Genomic DNA, 21,763 nt, shown 5'->3' with positions numbered 1-21,763 from the left:
AAAATACTTTTTACAAGCATTCTAACACCAGGAGCAGAGAAAGTGCTAGAGTATTATAAAGGATTGATAACAGGACATTTGGAAAATATCAATGAGAACAGACAATGGGGATAGACAAGTAAAGCTGGATTAATGAAAGAGAAATCTACTTGAGTTTTTTAAGGACATATTTAATAGACTAGATAAAGGTGACTCAGTGGATGTGATGTGTTTGGATTTTCAGAAAGCATTTGATATAGTCCTGTATCAGATGCTAAGGTGCAAAATTAAAGTGCATGAATTGAGAATTGGTTAACAGACAGGAAAGAGAATAGGAATAAATGGGTATTTTTCAAAGTGGCAGGGTGTGACTAGTGGGGTCCAGCTGAGATCAGTGCTTGGGCCCCAGCTATTCACAATATCATCAATGATTTGGATAAGGGAACCAAATGTAATATTTCCAAGTTTGATGACAGCATGAAAGTTGAGGGAACGTGAGTGGTGAGGAGGGTGTTAAAAGGCTTCAGGGTGATTTGGACAAGTGTACAGCATAACATCGATAAATATGAAGTTAACCACTTTGGGATGAAGAAACAGAATGGTAGACTGCTGTTTAAATGGTGATCGATCAGGAAATGTTGATATACAAAGGAACCTGTGTGTCCTTGTGTACCAGTCATTGAAAACAAGTATGCAGGTAGGACAAGCAGCTACGAAGGCAAGTGATATTATTGGACGTGAGTACAGAAACAAAGATGTTTTCGTGCAGCTGTACAGTGCCTTGGTGACACCACACCTGGAGCATTGTGTGCAGTTTTTGTTTCCTTGCTGTGGAGCAAATGTAGTGAGCATTCACCAGACTGATTCCTGGGATGAGAGGATTATCACATTGAGAGAGACAGGGTCGACTAGGTCTATATTCATAGGCATTTAGAGAACAAGAAAAGATCTAATAAAAACATACAAAATTTAAAGTTTAAGTTTATTTATTAATGTCACAAGTAGGCTTACGTTAACAATGCAATGAAGTTACTGTGAAAATTCCCTAGTCACCACACTCCGCTTGTTCGGATACACTGAGGGAGAATTTGGCATGGTCAATGCACTTAACCAGCATGTCTTTGGATTGTAGGAGGAAACCGGAGCACCCGGAGGAAACTCATGCAGACGTGGGGAGAGTGTGTAGACTCCACACAGACAGTGACCCAACTCAATCAAACCTGAGCACTGTGAGGCAGCAGTGCTAACCACTGTACCACTGTGCCAAAATTCTGACAGGGCTGGACAGACTGGATGCAAGAATATTCTTTTCGTTGGCAGGGAAGGGGGAGGGATCTGTCTAGGACAAGAGGTTACAGCCACAGGATATGGGGTAGGCATTTAGGACTGAGATGAGGAGAGTGAACATGTGGAATTCTCTATCACACAAGGCTATGGAGGCCAAGTCACTGGGAAATAGATTTCTAGACCCTAAAGGCATCAAGAAATATGCAGAGAGGCAGGAGTGTGGCATTGAGTTAGAGGATCAGCCATGATCGTATTGAATGGCAGAGCCACATGACACATTCAGTTACACTTTGCTTTAATAGGAATTTTGTCAATTTGTGGCTGAACTGTGATATAGATGTAGCACTAGCTCTGTAATGTTAAAGTCTGTGCTCTTTGCAGAAAACAAGAAGTCACAACTTAAGTCAGCAACCGTAATTTTTGCAGAAGTCTGAACAATATATGTTGAATCAACATTGGCTGTGTTTTCTAATTGTGAAAGATCTCGGAATGGTTCATCATTTAGAAAATAATACTTTGGCCTGTATTTTCTGTTCAGTGTAAGAATGTCTGTTTTGAACCCTGATCAGATACAAGCATACATACTTGCTTTTCCCTGGTTTTTCAGGACAACCATCTGATGGAGGATTTGCAGAGCATATTTGCCTATTTTGTTCAGTTGCTCCCGTTTCAACTGACCAAAATAGGTGACAGCCAATCTCTGATTTTGACCAATCAGAGACAGACTACCTGGTTTGAATTTTTTCCTTTTACAACACTTCTGTCAATTAGAGGCCACTTGCCAACCAAGCAGCACACTCTTCTCATGAAGAATGAATTATTCCCTCTATATTTGGCATTCTAGTGAATGTCCTGATGATTCAAGACAAATAGCTTTGACATGTCTTTTTTTTTCACTGTTTGTTAATCAAGTGAGGGAGAACTGACTTAAAGGTTGGTAGCCCAGAGCAGATCACACCATCTTGGAGATGGTTGGATGTTAGGGAGGTTCTGTGATTTCAATTTGTCTAGGTTTTTACTGAGAGAGATTTTAAATGCACTTTTGGACCTGATACAGTTTGCTTCTCAATGAGCAATGTTAAACAAAGTTAGTGACCATTCAGATGGATCTGCACTATAAGCAGAGGCAAGAATTAATGTCATCATTGACTGTGTGGGATGCAGATGAGGCTTAATCTCAGTTTGAAGATTCCCTAATTTGAATCTAATGGGGGAATCTACAGTGGGCCTTGCGGTGTCTAACTACAAAAGAAAGTAATCAATTGAATTAGTTTGGAAATATTTAAAAAATTAGAAGGGACTTGAGGCAGCCATAGTCAAGCGGTGTAAATAAAAGTTTTACCTCGGCGAATAGTTGTGGATGAAGAGAATTTTTCACAGGGCTGCGGCATACTCATGGATGGTCCCCACAGAAGTAAATAACTCTTAAAATTGATGCCTTAAAAGAGAATTATTGGGAGAAGTAAGAAGTAAACATGAATGTGTAACATGTGGTTACAAGCTAATCATATTTACTCTTTTAAATCCTTTTATATACAATGAAGTTTTTGTTTATAATAGTGTGGTTCTATTGTGTAGCTCTATTGGCTAAAGCAAGCTATTCAGGTATCTTTTTAAATGTTTACGGTCACTAACTGGATCATAACAGGTAGCAATTGATGAATCCAGTGGTGCAGTACAAGCATGTTGAAGAAGACGGGGTCCAGCTCTGGAAGCTGAAAATGTTTTTTTTATTCTTTCACGGGACGTGGGAATGATTGGTTAGGTCAGCGTTTTTATTGCCAATCCCTAATTGCCCTTGGAAAAGCAGTGGTGAGATGCTTTTTTAACTCCTGCAGTTCATATGATATGGATATACCTATCCCAATGCTGTTGAGGAAAGAGTTCCAGGATTTTGACCCAGTGACAATGAAGGAGTGGCAATTATTGTTCTAAGATTGATGTGTGGCTTGGGACTGGTTCTGGTACTTGAAGGTAACATTAGTGGATCTACCTCATCCACGCAATCAGAAGAAGAATTTTGGCGGTTCTGCAGACGTGTGTCATTATTGCTAAAGGCTGTCTGTGGAACTTGAGTTGCTTGAATGCTGCCTTTGGCTGGGATCAGAGTGCATCCAAGAAGAAGAGGAGCTTCCAGTCGGAGGAAGGTAAGTGTGTAAATTTTGAAGGATTTGTTGAGTGAATTTGAAATGTGGACTGAAGAGCAATTTGTAAGGTCTATCTTAGTTGTATTTGCCAATTAATATGTGGTTTACACTTAATTTGTAAGCTTGTAATTAACTGCATTTTGCTTGTTGATTCATGTTTGAGGTATGTTGATTCTGAATGTTAGAGTGTATGAGGTTATTTAAAATTGTATTAGTGTTTGCTTTACTTGTACAGTAAAAATTAAACTCCTTAAAACCATGGAATTTTGTGGTTTCATGTTTTTATATAAGTGACTGTTTAAAAAATACATTTGAAATCCAAAAGTTACTGGTGTCTACCAAGTTCATAATACCATTTAAACACACTCCTGGCTGCTCTTGCATATTTTACTTTCTACAAACTTGAGGTCATCCAAAACACTGCCTATGTCCTAATTCATGTCAAGTTCTTTTCCCCCATCACCCTGGTCTTGCTAACCTACATTGGGCCTCACTCAAGAAAGATCTTAGTTTTAAAATTCTCCTCATTTTAAATCGGCACTGGGCTGGTCGCTGCCTTTTCTCTAATCTCCTCCAGCCCGCATCCCTTCTAGATGTCTGTGCCTTTCTAATTTTGGCCTCTTGAGATCCCAAACTCGTATTAATGGTCCTGCCTTCAATTATTTAGGACCTAAATTTTGGAACACTTCCCTACCTCTCTACTTAACTTTCCTCACCTGACCTAATAACTCCTGATGAGACTTGGGGCACAATTCTCTGACCTCACTGTGTTGCAGATCACGCCAATTCCAGAGAATAGCTTGCAGGGCTAAAAATCGGTTTTGCGTCCAGCATTGAACAATTTGAGTTTCTCCCGGCTCCTTTCTAATGACGCAAACTGGATTGCACCCAGAAAGACTGCAAGGCTGATTAGGATATTTAAAGTAGTATTTAAATATGCATAGTCCATTCAACTTCCAGCGCATGGCATTCTCTGGCCTTTGGGTGTGGTATGGGAACAGTGAGAATCACCACTGGCCTCCACGTGGAGACCCAGCGTGATGGTCATGCAGGGGGGCTCGGAGTCCATTCAAGCCCCTGGGTGGTCAGTGGCATGACCAGGCGGTTCGGTTCTAGCTGGGCCCACCTGGTACACTGGTGTTCATTGTGCCCAACTGGCACTGCCAAGGTGTCCAATCAGTGAGGGCTATGACTAGGTGGGCTATGCAAGGGGCTATAATGCTATGACAGTGGTGATGGGGGGAGTTGCTATGCAGAGGGCTCATATATGGATGGATCATATCAGGGGTCATGATGGAGGAGGGTATATTGGGGGTTGGGCAGGGGGCCCATTGGGAGAGCCTTGATGCCGGTGACCTGTGTCAGGAGGGGGTGGGGGAACATGCCACCGATTTGGTTTGGGGGAGGTGGTGTCCTTGATGTCAGTGCAGTGGGAGACCCCCTCAGTCCCCTCATGGAAAGATCAGGGTGCCCTTGCAAAACAGTCTCCAAAAACGATTTGTGTGGGAGGATTGCAGTGTGGAGGATCTCTGAGAGACCAGTGTGGATCACTCCATTATTCTCACAGCTATGACACCTTTTCTTTGGTAGGAGAATTCCACCCATGGTGTCATATTTTGTTTTATAATGCTCAAGTGAAGTCCCTTGTGATATTTTACTACATTAAAGACAGTATATAAATATAAGCTGTTATTTTTAACTACTTTTTAATTGCACTTGCAAAATCACAGCATGTTTGTTACCTCTTTAATTCAGCGAATTGTAGTCAACTGAATCTGTGCACCTTTTAAGGGAAGAAATGTGAAATTATTAAGAAAAATTTAAGAAGCTAACTATTGGGAACTGCTCATAAGTACTTATGAGCAGTTCCCAATAGTTAGCTTTTTTTTTGACACATGTTCTTGGGTTAGGGGTGGGAATCATTCTGTCACTGTTAGTGGGTCCAAAAGCTGCAACTGAAGTACTGGTTCTAGTTACCATGCATTTGGAATGATGTGAAGGTCCTTGGGAGGGTGCAGAGGAAATTTACCAGAATGATTCTTGGGAATGGGAGATTTTAAGTCTGCATTTAAGCCATTTATGTTTAGTAAAAAAACAGTGGTCCTTGCACTGAGCCTTGAGGAATGCCATTGTTTGAAAAATAGCAACCCACATAAAACCCATATAGACAGCATCCATTGCAATATCTTCTTCAACCTTGTTTGTCATTTCAACAAAAAAATCAATTAGGTTAGTCAAGCATGATCTGCCTTTTGCAGATCTGTGCTGGCTCTCCTTAATGAAATTAAAATTCCTCTAATTCTTCTTGATTTACTTCCCCGATAATAGTTTTTAAAACTTTAACCACTGTTGATAAACTAGTTGGCCTGTAATTGCTAGGACTGTCCTTAAATCATTTATTGAACAAGGCTTTTATGTGTGTCATTTCAATCCTCTGGCACCCATACCTAGGGAAGATTGCAAAATTTCCAAGCCCTTTCACCATGCCATCCACTTCATTCAACAACTGAAATACAAGCCATCCTGACCAAGTGACGTATCTATCCTAAGTAGAGTCAGACTTTCTAGTACCACCTCTCTTTCAATTTTCACCCTATTCACTATCTCTGCTTCTACTGATATTTTGTCAGATTCACTTCTCTGTAAACATTGATACAAATGTACTCATCAAGTGTTCTATCCTGTGCTGTGCCTCTAAGCATCTTCTTTGTCCTTAATTGGGTCTGTTGCACTCTAACTACTGTTACTACTCTTACTACTCTTTTGCAGAGAAATGTGAGGTGATTTGTTTTGTCAGAAAGAATGTGGAGAGACAGTATAGAGTAAAGGGAGATGCTCTTAAAAGGGGACGCAGGAACAAAGGAACTACCTGGGTACGTGAGCTATTGAAGGTGGTAGAGAAAGCAGTTAATAAAGCAATTAACAATACCTAGGTATCCTAGGTTTTATTAAGATAGGCATTAAGTACAAGAGTAAGGAAGTTATGTTGAATTTATATAAAAAAAACTAATTAGGTCTCATCTGGAATAATGCGTCCAGCCCTGGGTGTCAATACTTGACGAAGGATGTGAAGACTTTGGAGTGAATACAGAGGAGATTCACAAGAATAAACAACAAGCTGGGAAGATAGATTGGAGAGGTTGGGCCTGTTTTTTTTTGGAGAAAGGAAGGCTGAGAGGAGACTTGATGGAGCTATTCAAGATCCTAAGGAGTATGGACAGGGTTAACAGTGAAACAGTTCTCTCTCAAAAGAACATCTCTAAGACTAGAGGGCACAGATTCAAAATAATGGGCATAAGGAATAAAAGTGATGTAAGGACAACATTTTTCACCCAGAGTGTGGTTGGAGTCTGGATCAAACTTCCCAAGTGGGTGGTGGGTTTGATCGAGGTATTCAATAGAGTTAGATTGCAATCTGAAAATAATGAATACACGAGCTAACAGGTATAACTTGGGAGAGTGGGATTAGATAGAACGCTTTTCCAGTGAACGACTGCAGACTCAATGGGCCAAATGGCCTCCTTCTGCACTCTAAAGTTTCTGTAATAGATTACTTTGATTACAAAGGATTAGAATTCTGATAAGCAGTAATGTCTACTCCAAATTGAATTTTGTCAGTCTTACAAAGCTCCTTCTGGTCACATGCAAATTGGCCCCAAATTTCGCAGCAGAAATGAGCGAATGCTTGGTGTACAGAATGGGGACAATTTACACTGGTGCCATCAGAAATATTGCAATCTTGTTCAGATGCACTTTTGCATTCGAGGAGAGGAAACGTCATTTCTTCTGTAGGTAACATCATATAGAATCCAACAGTGCAGAAGGAGGCCATTTGGCCCATTGAGTCTGCACTGACCACAATCCCACCCAGGTCCTATCCCCATAATGCAATGCATTTCGCCTAGCTAGTCCTCTTGACACTAAGGAGTACTTTAGAATGACCAGTCCACCTAACCTGCACATCTTTGGACTGTGGGAAGAGACTGGAGCACTCGGAGGAAACCCACGCAGACACGGGAAGAATATGCAACCTTCACACAGACAGTGACCCAAAGCTGGAATTGAACCTGGGTCCCTGGTGCTGTGAGGCAGCAGTGCTAATCACTGTGCCATCCAATCTTTCTTTCCTGGTCCTTTCTTGTTTGTCCATTGATTACATTACGTAAATAATAAAAAATGTTTTGTTATCCATGTAATAAAAATTGCATGAGCATTAAACTCAGGATCTTTCATTGTTTTTCCCATTTCACTAATTAGCGTTGGTCAAATATTGGTGAAGTTTCCATAACTATTGCTGTGCTTTGCATTGTCCATTCCTCTTCTACTGAATTTTGCTATAGCTATGTCATAGCTTGTAGTTTGAGGGGTGCCATTGGGTAATTTAAGGATTAACTCATCTGCCTTTTAATACTTTCCATCTTAAGGATTCTATTACTTTACTCTAAGCACTCATCTAACCAGGCTATTGAATCACTACCTGGTGCTCCATGTTGATGGGGCCAAGTAACTCTGTGTATTGCTATCATGGTAACATGTTTAAACACCTGATCTGACATCGGTATCTTTCAGTATTTCTATGCAATAACAGTGTTAAATGTATTCCATCATGGATGGCACAACTTTAGCACGGTAGATAGGTCAGGGATTATCAGCACTAGAAGTATGTAAGATCTGAGTAATGAGTAGTCCTGATATTTATAGGTGGACAAAGAGCTTCAAGCCATTATCATGCAAAAAGTGAGCCAGGTGGCCTTTAGTCTTTTTTGCAAAGCATTTCATAAGAACATGTCAAAATACCTATTGATAACAATTGCTCTGTGCCATTCTATTCGGTACCAAACCAAATGTGGCCCGTAGAATTCCATGGACCAGATCTGTAAATAAAAGTATTTGAAATGTTTAAAAGTAAAGTAACTTGAGTTTCTTCTAATCGTACTACTGTTCTTTTTATGCACTCTAGTTTTCTTCCCTTAACTTGAGGAGTATTCCATTGGAGCAAGTTGCAAATTCAACATCTCCGAGTTCAAGCATGTAAGTGTTGAGTTCAAACGATTTTGTCTGGCTTAAATGGAGTGGTGTAATCTGATTGCCTCCCTAAGTGTTTGAATGGAAAGAAATGATGGAACCTGTGCCACACATGCTGTGTGTAGCTGTACCAAATGTTTATTAGTCTAACAAATGATCCTTATAAGGACTGCTGGAGACTGCACATTGAAAGGTCAAATAATTTTTCATTTGTTTTTGTTGCTCTTCCAGAAGAGGCAGGCATGCCTTGGGACACTCCTGGCTTTTTTTTTAATCTTGCCTGTGATCTCCTTCCTCCCACCCCTCGTCCTGACCTGTCTTTTAGCCAGCACAAGAGCCAGTTGATATCTCTGACCAGCCTACTTCAGCAGAATACCTGTTTGGTCCAATTGTTTGTTGCCATCCATTTTAATAAGGCCCAATGCCGAATTTCACTTGATCCTCAAGTTTTGGGTAGCACTATGGTGTAGTGGTTGCGCTGCTGCCTCACAGCCAGTGACCTGGGTTCGGTTCCAGCCTGGGGTGACTGTGAAGTTTCTGTATGGAGTTTGCATGTTCTCGTGGCCTGTGGGGTTTTTCCAGGTGCTGTGATTTCCTCCCAAGTCCAAAGATGTGCAGATTAGGCGGTTTGGCCATGCTAAATTGCCCCTTAGTTCCAAAGATGTGTAGGTTAGGTGGATCAGCCATGAGAAATGTGCAGGATTACAGGGATAGGGCGGGAGGAGTGGGCCTGGGTAAAATGCCCTTTAGCAGAGTTGATGCTGACTTGATGGGCCGATTGGCCTCCTTCTGAACTGTAGGTATTCTATGGATACCAGTTGAATTTTTTTCCCAGATAACTGTTGATCAGTTTCCAGGCAGACAAGTGTGCTTCAGCATTGTCTTGCAGTTTTTAAATTTCTTTTCTTTCGGTGAAACACTGAAAGGGGATACATCCATAAATGGTGAATTGCAGAATGTAAAGTTTGCTAGTCCAATTATGCTGCCTACTTTGCAATGCACCGTATTTATGTAAGATCAGTTAATATAACAACAGGCAGATTAATATTAAATTATTGAAGTATTTGTTGTGGCTCTGAAACCATGGCGCCTTCCCTGTTGTTTAGCTTTTCTCAACTGGGTAAGGTTTTGACATCTGCTGGTTTGGAACAGTTGTCAGCAGCAGGGTAGCTGCTTTCAGTAGCAGTTGGCTGGATGGCTGCATGCCAGCTTGTACCATCTGTGAACCTGACATTTCCTTCTAATTAACAGAGGGGTTAATTGTTTTGGCAGGCTCAAGTGTAGTGTCTAACATTACCCATGGGAGATTCATACAAGTGCAGGAGTGGCAGGGAACTGTGGATGGTGGAGCTAACATTCTATTGTCAAACAATGGTTAACAGCAACTGATGGTTTTACTGGCTAGGCGCTTGCAATAAGGTTGAACAATTTTTCTGATGAATTATGCCAGGCTGCGGTAATGATGTAGAAGGAATTGAATTTAGCAATGCAAAGACCACTGCCCTGAGGCAAGTGTGGGAGACCAATTTGCATGCTATTACTGCATATTCATACCTAATTTTGTTAGGCTGTGCTAATAGAATAAAATGACAGTATGGAAAGCCTAACATCGAGTCTATTGCCAATACAGATTTTGGGTTTCCTTCCTTGTTTTAATACTGATCACTGATTATTTGGATAAAGATCCAGAAATTGACTGTAGCACCATTGTTTAGTCTTACAACATAATTTATAAATTGCATTCCGTGAGACTTGTTTATGCCGTTCGTTTTATATATTTCTACTGGTGACTCTAATAGTGTAATGTTCACAGCTGTTCTGAATGTGAAACATTTCCATAATGAAGTTGCAGCAAATACCAAAAATAGATACCTCTTTTACTGATAATTTGAGATCTACAAAATTTTTACATTATCTTTACATTTTTCATTACAATACTTTCCAATGTAACTTGGGGAATTTAATTGTGAATGTATGTTAATCTTCTTTCATGTTGAACCTAACTACTATAACTTTTAGTAAAGGATTGGACTTTTGGATTTTGGATCATAGAAAGATTTTTTAATTTTAACTTTTTAAACACTAAATATATTTTGCATTGATGATTAGTAACTGAAATGGCATAAACCATTGTATTTTATTAGCTTATGTTTTTTATTGGTTCATGGGATGTGAGCTTCTTTGATAAGGCCAGCATTTATTGCCCACTCTCATTGCCACTGAGGGGGGGGTCACTGGACTAGTAATCCAGAGACCCAGGGTAATGCTTTGGGGACCCGGATTCGAATCCCATCACAGCAGATGGTGAGATTTGAATTCAATAAAAAATTGAAATTAAAAGCCTAATGGCGACCATGAAACCATTGTTAGGGAAGAAAATCTGCTGTCCTTAACTAGTCTGGCCGACACGTGACTCCAGATGTACATCAACATGGTTGACTCTCCAATGTTGCCTGAAATGAAGGGCAATTAGGGATGGACCGTGAATGCTGGACCAGCCAGCAACGCTGACATCTCAAAATGAATAAGTAAAAGTTGATGGTGAGTCACATTCTACTGCTCTTGCAGTCTGTGTGATGTAGGTTCACAATTCGTTGGAAAGGAGATTCCAGGACTTTGACTCAGAGATAATGGCCAGAATTTTACTGCCACGCCTGCCTCAGAATTGGGGTCGGCGTGGTTTGCAGAATGGAATTCGCCCGCCCCAGAATCGGGGTGGGCGAGGCTTGCAGAACAGAATTCTCTGATTTTGGGTGTGATTTTACAAATCCTGCCCGATCGTAAAATCCCGGCCAGTGAAGGAATATTGATACCACTCCATGTCAGGGTGGTATGTGACTTAGAAGGAAACTTGCAGGTGGTAGGGTTCTACATGTCTGCTGCCCTTGTTCATCTCAGTGGTGGAGGTTGTGGCACCTCTAGTGACACTGTAACTCAGACGTACTTTAACTAACCTTAACTGTACATTCAAAGCAAAAATTTGATGACTTTATATCATAAATCCCAAAATTTCTTTGGCATCTTATTTCGTAGAATCATAGAAGCCGACAGTGCAGAAAGAGGCCATCTGGCCTGTCGAGTCTGCACCGACCACAATCCCACCCAGGCCCTACCCCGATATCCCTACATATTTACCTGCTACTCCCTCTTACTACACATCTCAGAACACTAAGGGGCAATTTTAGCATGGCCAATCAACCTAACCCGCACATCTTTGGACTGTGGGAGGAAACCGGAGCACCTGGAGGAAACCCATGCAGACACGAGGAGAATGTGCAAACTCCACACAGACAGTGACCTGAGGTGGGAATCGAACCCAGGTCCCTGGAGCTGTGAAGCAGCAGTGCTAACCACTGTGCTACCGTGCTGCCCCTTCATAGTGAGCAAAGCTGGAATTGTGGAATCTGGGAGTGCCTTCCTGTTCTGCCTTCTGCAAAAAGGAAGCGGAACTTCTATTTGGAATAGTTTTTAACTGGGTCACCCAGACACACAATATTATTATAGTAACCATATTGCTATTCAGATCAAAAATAACCAAACCTATGTATTTCTTCAGAAGCTGAATAGAAAGACCTGTGTTTATATTCATGTTTTATGATCCCTTACTGTCCCAAAACACTTTACAGTCAATTAAATATTTGTTTTAGCCATTGATAGTGTGGGGAAATATAGCAGCCAATTTTCACACAGCAAGATCCCAAAAATAACAATAATGTATTGGCCTGTTTAATTTGTATTAGTGATGCTTAAAGATAAACATTGTTCAGGATATTTGTGGGAACTCCCCGGATTTTCAAAGTAGTCATGATGTGGTTCTCTGAGGCCATCTGGCCTGTCGAGTCTGCACCGACCACAATCCCACCCAGGCCCTACCCCCATATCCCTACATATTTACCTGCTACTCCCTCTTACTACACATCTCAGAACACTAAGGGGCAATTTTAGCATGGCCAGTCAACCTAACCTGCACATCTTTGGACTGTGGAAAGAAACTGGAGCACCCGGAGGAAACCCACGCAGACGCGAAGAGAATGTGCAAACTCCACACAGACAGTGACCCAAGCCGGGAATCGAACCCAAGCTGGAGCTGTGAAACAGCAGTGCTAACCACTGTGCTACCATGCCGCTCATTTGATTTGATTTACTATTGTCACATGTATGTAGTGAAAAGTATTGTTTCTTGTGCGCTATATAGACAAAGCATACCGTTCATAGAGAAGGAAATGAGTGTGCAGAATGTATTGTTAATGTCATAGCTCGGGTGTAGAGAAAGATCAGCTTAATGCAATGTAGGTCCATTCAAAAATCTGATGGCAGCGATGAAGAAGCTCTTCTTGAGTCAGTTGGTACGTGACCTCAGACTTTTGTATTTTTTTCCTGATGGAAGATGGAAGAGAGAATGTCCAGGGTGCATGGGGTCCTTAATTATGCTGGCTGCTTTGCTGAGGCAGCAGGAAGTGTAGACAGAGTCAATGGATGGGAGGCTATTTTGCGTGATGGATTGGGCTACATTCACAACCTTCTGTAGTTTCTTGTGGTCTTGGGCAGAGCAGAAGTCATCCCAAGCTGTGATACAACCAGAAAGAATCCTCTCTATGGTGCATCTTTAGAAGTTGATGAGAGTCGTAGCTGAAGTGCCAAATTTCCCTAGTCTTCTGAGAAAGGACAGGTGTTGGTGGGCTTTCTTAACTATAGAGTTGACATAGGGGGAGCAGAACAGGTTGTTGGTGATCTGGACACCTGAAAACTTGAAGCTTTTGACTGTTTCCATTTTATCCCCGTTGATGTAGACGGGGGCATGTTCTCCACTCTGCTTCCTGAAGTTTGTGACAATCTCCTTCGTTTTGTTTCCTCATACTTGATTTTTTTCTTGTAACATATTCTGAGAAACTGCACCTTATTGCTTCAATGAAGGAAAGTGACAGGCAGCACATAGAGCCCTGGAAAATGAAGAAACTAGAGCAAGGAGTTGCAGGAGATTGACAGAATGGAAGAAAAATCAGTACTGCAAATAGTAGATTGAAGTCTGAATTTTTTCCGTTTCAGGCTTCAAAAATGATGGGTGGGCCCCAATTTCAAGATTCCCTTTCCTAGTCCTATTCCTGGGCTCTCTGATTTTCACCAGGGTCTTTTAAGGTTGTGGGCCTGTCCAGGTGAAAAATCTGCACCCTGCTCCAGATCTAGCTGACTCTGTTATAAAGATAAGTATGTCCTACTCCTCTGCAATTTTCATGGAGTTGAGACAGCTTTTAAAAGAGTCGTGATTCACAGTACCTTAGTGGTGTCGTGAACCACTGCGTCATGAAACCTTTTGAAAGGTAAATTTAAGAGGTCCTTCTTTGCCAGGCTATACAGTGCATAGTGGGTTAAGAGGCATGGAAATGCCATAGCTTGACAAAGGGGACATGAGGGACCATGGGGGGGTGGATGGAAGGGCTTAACTTAGCATGAGGAACCATGAGGTGTGTGGAGTAGCACAGCTTTGCATGAGAGACAATGGCATAAGATGGCATGAATACAGAGATGGAAAATGTGCGTGGTGCGAAGAGTGGGCTAGAGGGCCATATTTTCTGAGTATAACTGGGGCAAAGAGGCTGGCCTTTAAAACAGCCCACCTCGGTACCAAGCAACCCCTTTGGTTGACTCTGAGCTCTTTGTTGGGTTGGCTACCTCGACTGCATTCCGCACCCAATCTGACATTGGTCCCACATTTGTGTTGTTTTCTCTCAAGATGATTGCGCAAAGCCAGGAATTTTCTTGGCTTCCATTACCCTTCATACGATGAAAATCTGGATCCATTACTCTTTCAGGAAACTTTCATCTATGACTCTCATTGAGGCAGACCCAGAATATGATATTTCCATTCGATCTGAGTGTGATTAGATAATATTGTGGAAAAAAGTGTCACTTCTCATATATTCCAGAAATGCTAAAGTATGATTGCCATCCTTAAATGAACCACCTGACCTATGGAATAATGTTCTTATGGGAACAATAACAAAGTCAAAACACTTCTTGGAAAAACAATCAGTAAATTTAACAGCTGAATCAGATTGTCTATATATTTCTTTATTTTGACTCTAGGAGGAAATTCTAATGTGGTCTATCATTAGAGATTTAGAATTTTAACAAACATTAAAAACACAGACAGCAGCGTTAAAATGTCGGCTCGGTAGCACGGTGGTTAACGTGCCCTTTCATAGCTCCAGGGACCTGGGTTTGATTCCTGGCTTGGGTCATTGTCTGTGTGGAGTTTGCACATTCTCCTCGTGTCTGCGTGGGTTTCCTCTGGGTGCTCCGGTTTCCTCCCACAGTCCAAAACTTTCAGGTTAGGTTAATTGGCCGTGCTAAAAATTGCCCTTAGTGTCCTGAGATGTGTTGGTTAGAGCGATTTAGTGGGTAAATATGTAGGGATACGGGGGTAGGGCCCGGATGAGATTGTGGTTGGTACAGACTCGATGGGCCAAATGGCCTCTTTCTGTACTGTAGGATTTCTATGATTTCTCTATGATTCTATGAAATGTAGAGGGTGGTACTGCAGATGTTGCCTTTGGCACCAATGATGAAACATTCAGAGTATTAACAAATTGAGGAAATGGGTATAGATTTATATTTTGATCCTGAGGATTTTGAGAGTGACACTGAGGATGTAAAATATGATTAATAGAAATCACATGGGAAATTTGTAAATCTAATTAAACTAGAATTAAGTATAATAAATTCAAGTAAATTCATTGCAAAAAAAAAGTAGTCAATTGTATAAATATTTTGAGTTTAGGTATATGTATGGTACATTTGTAGGATTAAAATTGTTAATATAATTGTGCAAAAGAAAGTAATCATATTAATTGTTGAATGGAACCTGTTAGACATTTGGTCCACACGACAAATATTTCAGCTTATTTCCTCACAAAACGTTCTTGTTTTCAAAATTTTATCTTTAATCCCACCATTTAAGGAATAGGGACAGAAACAGGCCATTTGGCCCATTGTGAATTTTCTGAACATGGACCTATAGCCTTGCTTGCGCATTAATGAAATTGACAACACACACACGCACACTATTTAGATCTTCATGCTTTCTATTTTAGTTATGATTTAATTTGGTTATTAATAATATCATATGACATAGATCTTATTATGTTGAGCTCACCATTAAAACTTATTTCATTTGCTTTCCTCAGAGTTTTATCTGTTTTTTGATCTTTGGTTAAAATTTTGCCCAGAAACCTTGATATGCCTAATAACAAAGCAAAATTATGCAATAAATAAGATGTAATTATAATAAAGTAACTTGAATTTGCCATCATTTTGCTTCTGTAATTTTTTCCGAGCTGTTAATAAATATCACAAGCTATTTGCAGTAAATGAAATTTTATTTTGGCTGTGAGCTATCTGTTTATACCCAACAGAAAGAAATCGGAGAAGATTTTGAAGCCCCACTTGGAAAACCTAAAATCTCAGTTTGTATCTGGAGATCAAATGGCTCAGAGGTTTCCTGAGGAACTAAAAGAAGTGTTGTGTAACAATGGACAAAGTAAAGCTGAGGTATGCTTAATTATGTTATTCAAGGGACATTGTATGTGACCGGAAGTGCTTGAATACTCTGTCAAAGTTAGTCTCTGTGGAGGAATAGAGAAGATAATGAATAATGCTCACCATACTCACCATGCTAATGTTACGCCGCTGTTTAAAAAAGGTAGCAGGCAAAAGGCAGGGAATTATAGGCCGGTTAGTTTAACGTCTGTTCTTGGTAATATGTTTGAATCCGTCATCAAAGAAGAAATAGCGAGGCACCTAGAAAAGAATTGTTTGATAGAGCAGACGCAACACGGATTCGTTAAGGGGAAGTCATGTTTGACGAATTTATTGGAATTCTATGAGGATGTGACTAGTGTAGTAGATAGAGGGGAACCAGTGGATGTGGTGTTTCTCGATTTTCAAAAGGCGTTTGATAAGGTGCCGCACAAAAGGTTGCTTCAGAAGGTTAGGGGGCATGGAGTTGGGGGTAAGGTGTTAGCGTGGATAGAGGATTGGTTGTCTAATAGGAGGCAGAGAGTAGGTATCAACGGGTGCTATTCTGATTGGCGGTTGGTAACTAGTGGAGTGCTGCAGGGGTCGGTGCTGGGGCCTCAGCTATTCACCATTTATATAGATGATCTGGAGGAGGGGGCTGAGTGTAGGGTGATGAAATTTGCTGATGACACAAAGATGAGTGGAAAAGCAAATTGTGCGGAGGGTGTGGAAAGTCTGCAGAGGGATCTAGATAGGCTGAGCGAGTGGGCAAGGACCTGGCAGATGGAGTACAATGTTAGCAAGTGTGAGGTTATCCACTTTGGCAGGAATAATAATAGGAGGGATTACTATTTAGAGGGCGAAAAGCTGCAGCATGCTACGGTGCAGAGGGACCTGGGGGTCCTTGTGCATGAGTCGCAAAAACCCAGTCTGCAGGTGCAGCAGGTGATCAAGAAGGCGAATGGGATGCTGGCCTTTATAGCGAGGGGGATAGAATATAAAAGTAGGGAGGTCCTGCTGCAACTGTACAGGGCATTGGTGAGGCCACAGCTGGAGAACTGTGTGTAGTTTTGGTCGCCGCACTTGTGCAAGGATATTTTGGCCTTGGAGGGAGTGCAGAGGAGGTTCACTAGGCTGATACCGGAGATGAGGGGGTTGGACTATGAAGAGAGACTAAATAGACTGGGTCTGTACTTGTTGGAGTTTAGAAGGATGAGGGGGGGATCTTACAGAGACGTATAAGATAATGAAGTGGTGGATAGGTGGAGGTAGAGAGATTCTTCGCGCTCAGAAAGGACAACAGGACTAGAGGGCACAGCCTCAAGATAAAGGGGGGGGTGGGGGGGCAGTTTAGAACGGAGTTGAGGAGGAACTTCTTCACTCAAAGGGTGGTGAATCTCTGGAATTCTCTGCCCGTTGATGTGGTGGAGGCTACCTCGCTAAGTGTATTTAAGACACGAATAGATAGGTTTTTGGTAGGCAAGGGAATTAAGGGTTATGGGGAGAAAGCGGGAAAGTGGAACTGATCCACTTCAGATCAGCCATGATCTTATTGAATGGCGGGGCAGGCTCGAGGGGCTAGATGGCCTACTCTTGCTCCTATTTCTTATGTTCTTACTTTACCTAAAAAAGCTATGCCCCCAAAGATTTTGTGGGCTCTAGAACATAGATTTCCTTACTTTTGATGTCTGTTCCTATTTGCCACCACCTACCGGGGATCTGTAGCATCTAGCAACATTGCAGGCAGTAGACAAGCTGATCAGCCAATCAGATTGAAGAATTCTCATAGACAGCAGAAGTAAAAAGCAGAGAATATAACTTTTGGGCTTCCTGGTGTTGGATTTGGAGGGGGACACCTCTCAGAACTTCCCAGATTAGCATTTGTTTGGCAATTGTCCAGAAGTGCTGCACTGTGAACCATCTGAAAAAGTGATTTAAATCACTAACTTTGGATGGTTTTGCTAATAGTTACTCGTAAAAGATCGAAAGAAATAAAACCTCTTCTAATTTATGTGGTAACTATTTTAAAGATTCAGACTGATCCCCACATTGGATGATACCTCCTCTCCCGTGGGATTTCCTCTACCAACAGGAGATTCCTCACCCAACCCATGAATCTGACTCTTGTCACTGACCTGACCCGGCTGGACCCACCCCCAAGCTCTGAACTCCTCACCCCTCTCCCCTCACACCCCACAAATCCTCTTGACTTAGCTTGGACATCTCCCTGGCTGTCAGTTTCAATTGGATCTTAAAACTTCCCTGCTTTATGGAGGGTAGTGCCATGTCCTTCACTCCAACTACTTCAGACTTTGATGCTGGGTCTCGATGATTGCTGTGCTGCTTGGATCTTGCCTGGACTGAGTCAGGAAGGTTGGGTGTGACAGACAGGGAAGAAATTTGGCACAGGGAATTCAATGCTGATTGCCACTCGGGAAATTTTAGCCCATTCAAGTCAATGTATGGACTGCAAAATAAAGATTAGGGTATACGCATGGCGTTAAAGGAAAAATGTAAATACCAGAACTAAACTTTTAAAATAATTTTCATTTTATTAAAAATCTGTAATTTTTAAATGTTCTTGAGGAATGAATTGAAGAATTTAGTGTTTACAGGACCAAAGGGATAGTACAGTGGTACATATGTTAGCACTGCTGCCTCGAAGCGCCAAGGACCAGAATTTGTTTCCAGTCTTAGGTAACTGCCTCTGTGGAGTTTGCACTTTCTCTCTGTGCCTGCATGTGTCTCCTCTGGTTTCTTCCCACAGTCCAATAGGTAGGCTGCTGCCTTAGCCCTTGGTTAGGTGGATTAGCCCTGGTAAATGTGTCGGAAGAGGACCTGGCTAAGACTCTGTCAGAGACTCGGTGCAGACACAATGGGCCAAATGGTCTCCTTCTGCACTGTAGAATTCTATTCATTAGTTATCACTTAGTACGTCACTTAAAAATGCAGTTACTCCTGATTGAAGAAAGTTTAATTTTTCATTGGTTTTACGTTGAGAATTGTGTTCAGTATAAATAACTGTAGTTCACAACAAATCAGTGAAGACTGCAACAGTGCATGTAAGACTGCCTTGAGTATTGCTGATGGTAACTCTGAATTTCCATGCTTCACTATATGTACAATGTCAGATGTCACACTGCCATGGTTACACTAATAATTACTTATAAAAGGTCAGAAGAAATAAAACTTCTTCTCACTTCTGTGGTAAATATTTTAAATATTCAGGCCAATCCCTACATGGGATTCTTCCTGCTCTCCCATGGGATTCCCTTGCCCACAGGAGATTCCTCTCCAAACCCACGGACCCACTCTCATCACTGACCTGACCTAGCCTTTCAGGAACGGGAGAATTCATAACTGGGAATAAAGAAATGGCTGAGGAATTAAATTTGTACTTTATTCACGTCTTCCTTTGTGAAGACAGAAGCAATGTACCAGAAGTGCGAAGAGAAACATAGGCAAGGGGATTAAGGGTTATGGGGAGAGGGCGGGAATGTGGAACTGAGCCACGACAGATCAGCCATGATCTTATTGAATGGCGGGGCAGGCTCGAGGGGCTAGATGGCCTACTCCTGCTCCTATTTCTTATGTTCTTATGTAACATGTTTCATTGAAAAGCTGAAGGAAATCAGCATTAGTGAAAGAATGCTTTTGGGAAAATTGATGGGATTGAAGGTGGATAAATCTCCAAGTCTTGATAATCTCCCTCCCAGAGTATTTAAGAAAGTGATCCTGGAAATATTAGATCCAGTGGTGGTTATTTTCCAAAATTCTTTGGACTCTGGAATAGTTCCTACTGATTGGAGGATAGCTAATGTAATGAGAGGATATATTGGATAAATACGTGGCTGAAGAAATGATGTCAAGGGGAGGGTTTCAGATTCCTGGGGTATTGGGACCGGTTCTGGGGAGGTGGGACTTGTACAAATTGAACGGGTTATACCTGGGCAGGACTGGGACTGATGTCCTAGGGGGAGTGTTTGCTAGAGCAGTTGGGGAGGGTTTAAACTAATAGGTTCCCGTCCCTCTGGCATATGTGAGGAGTCCGAAAGGAGGGAGCATGGACAAAATGTGGGGAGAAGGTTCCAACTACATCAAAAATCAAGAAAAAAGTTAAAAGGAAGGAGAATTCAGGAGCTGTTATTAATGGAAGTGTTAGAATTCAAAAAGAAAGTACAAAACTAGCATAAGGGCACTTTATCTGAATGCCCATAGCATTCGAAACAAGGTAAATGAGTTGACAGCACAAATCATTGTGAACGATATGATTTGGTTGCCATTATAGAGACATGGTTGCAGGATGGCCATGACTGGGGGTTAAATATCCAGGGGTATTAGAATGTTCGGAGGGACAGACAGGAAGGTAAGGGAAGTGGTGTAGCTCTGATATTTAAGGATGATATCAGGGTGGTAATGAGAGATGATGCAGGTTCTATGGAAAAAATGGTTGTATCCATTTGGGTGGAAATTAGAAATAGTAAGTAGAGAAAGTCACTGATATGTGTACTCTATAGGCCACCAAATAATGACATCATCGTGGGGCAAGAAATAACAAAGAAATAACTGATCCATGAACAAATGGTACAGCGATTATCAAGGGGAGTTTTACTCTACATATCAATTGGTCAAACCAGGTCGGTCAAGGCAGCCTTGAGGAGGAGTTCGTACAATGTATCCACGGTAGCTTCCTTGAACAGTATGTAATGGAACCGACAAGGGAGCAAGCTATTCTAGATCTGGTCCTGTGTAATGAGACAGCAATAATTAATGACCTTGCATTAAGGGATCTTTTTGGAAGAAGTGTTCATAGTATGATTGAATTTAAATTACAAATGGAGCGTGAGAAGGTAAAATCCAATACCAGTGTGTTGTGCTTAAACAAAGGAGACTACAAAGGGATGAGGGAGCAAAATCTTTATGGTGGGACAATTGAGGAACAGTGGAGGACTTTCATAGTGCTCAGCAAAAGTATATACCAGTGACAAGGAAGGACTGTAGAAAAAGAGATAATCAGCCATGGATATCTAAGGAAACAGAGGGTACCAAATTGAAATAAAATGCATACCAAGTGGCAAAGATTAGTGGGAACTTAGATTGGGAAATCTTTAGAGGTCAGCAGAAAGCCACAAAAAAAGCTATAAAGAAAAGTAAGATGGATTATGAGAGTAAACTAGCTCAATATAAAAACAGATAGCAAAAGTTTCTACAAATATATAAAACAAAGAAGAGCGGCTAAAGTAAACATTGGTCCTTTAAAGGATGAGAAGGGGGATGTAATAACTGGAAATGAGAAAATGGCTGAAGCAATGAACAGGTATTTTGTGTCGGTCTTCACAGTGGAAGATACAGATAACATGCCAAAAATTGATGACAGGAAGGCTATGGCAGGTGAGAACCTAGAAACTATAATTATCACGAAAGAGGTAGTGTTGGCCAAGTTAATGAAGCTAAAGGTAGACAAGTCTCCTGGTCCTGATGGAATGCATCCCAGGGTACTAAAAGAAATGGTGGGAGAAATAGCAAATGCTCGAGTGGTAATTTACCAAAATTCGCTGAACTTTGGAGTGGTTCCCACAGATTGGAAAACAGCAAAAAGAAGGTAGACAAGAGGCAGGTAACTATAGGCTGGTTAGCTTAACTTCTGTAGTAGGGAAAATGCTTGACTCTATTATCAAGGAAGAAATAGTGAGACATCGGGATATAAATTGTCCCATTGGGAAGACGCAGTATGGGTTCATGAAGGGAAGGTCATGTTTGACTAATTTGGTGGAATTCTTTGAGAACATTACATGTGCAGTGGGCAATGG

The 21,763-nt window shown here is 41.4% G+C and overlaps 1 protein-coding gene across 1 annotated transcript in view; it reads left to right on the top strand.

Annotated features, from left to right (window-relative positions):
• LOC145346372 (uncharacterized) overlaps positions 1-21,763 on the top strand; it is a 230,163-nt gene that overhangs the window by 49,617 nt on the left and 158,783 nt on the right. Inside the window, exons 2-3 of the mRNA XM_080193531.1 lie at positions 8,374-8,444; positions 15,851-15,986. Coding sequence (XP_080049657.1) covers positions 8,374-8,444; positions 15,851-15,986 — 207 coding nt within the window. The remainder of the gene's footprint in view (positions 1-8,373; positions 8,445-15,850; positions 15,987-21,763) is intronic.

The sequence above is a fragment of the Carcharhinus amblyrhynchos genome, chromosome 8 (genome assembly GCF_965287045.1).
Source record: "Carcharhinus amblyrhynchos chromosome 8, sCarAmb.v2.hapA, whole genome shotgun sequence".
NCBI lineage: Eukaryota > Metazoa > Chordata > Chondrichthyes > Carcharhiniformes > Carcharhinidae > Carcharhinus > Carcharhinus amblyrhynchos.
The sequence above is the reverse complement of the archived record's forward strand: the minus strand, read 5'-3'. Positions and strand labels throughout refer to the sequence as shown.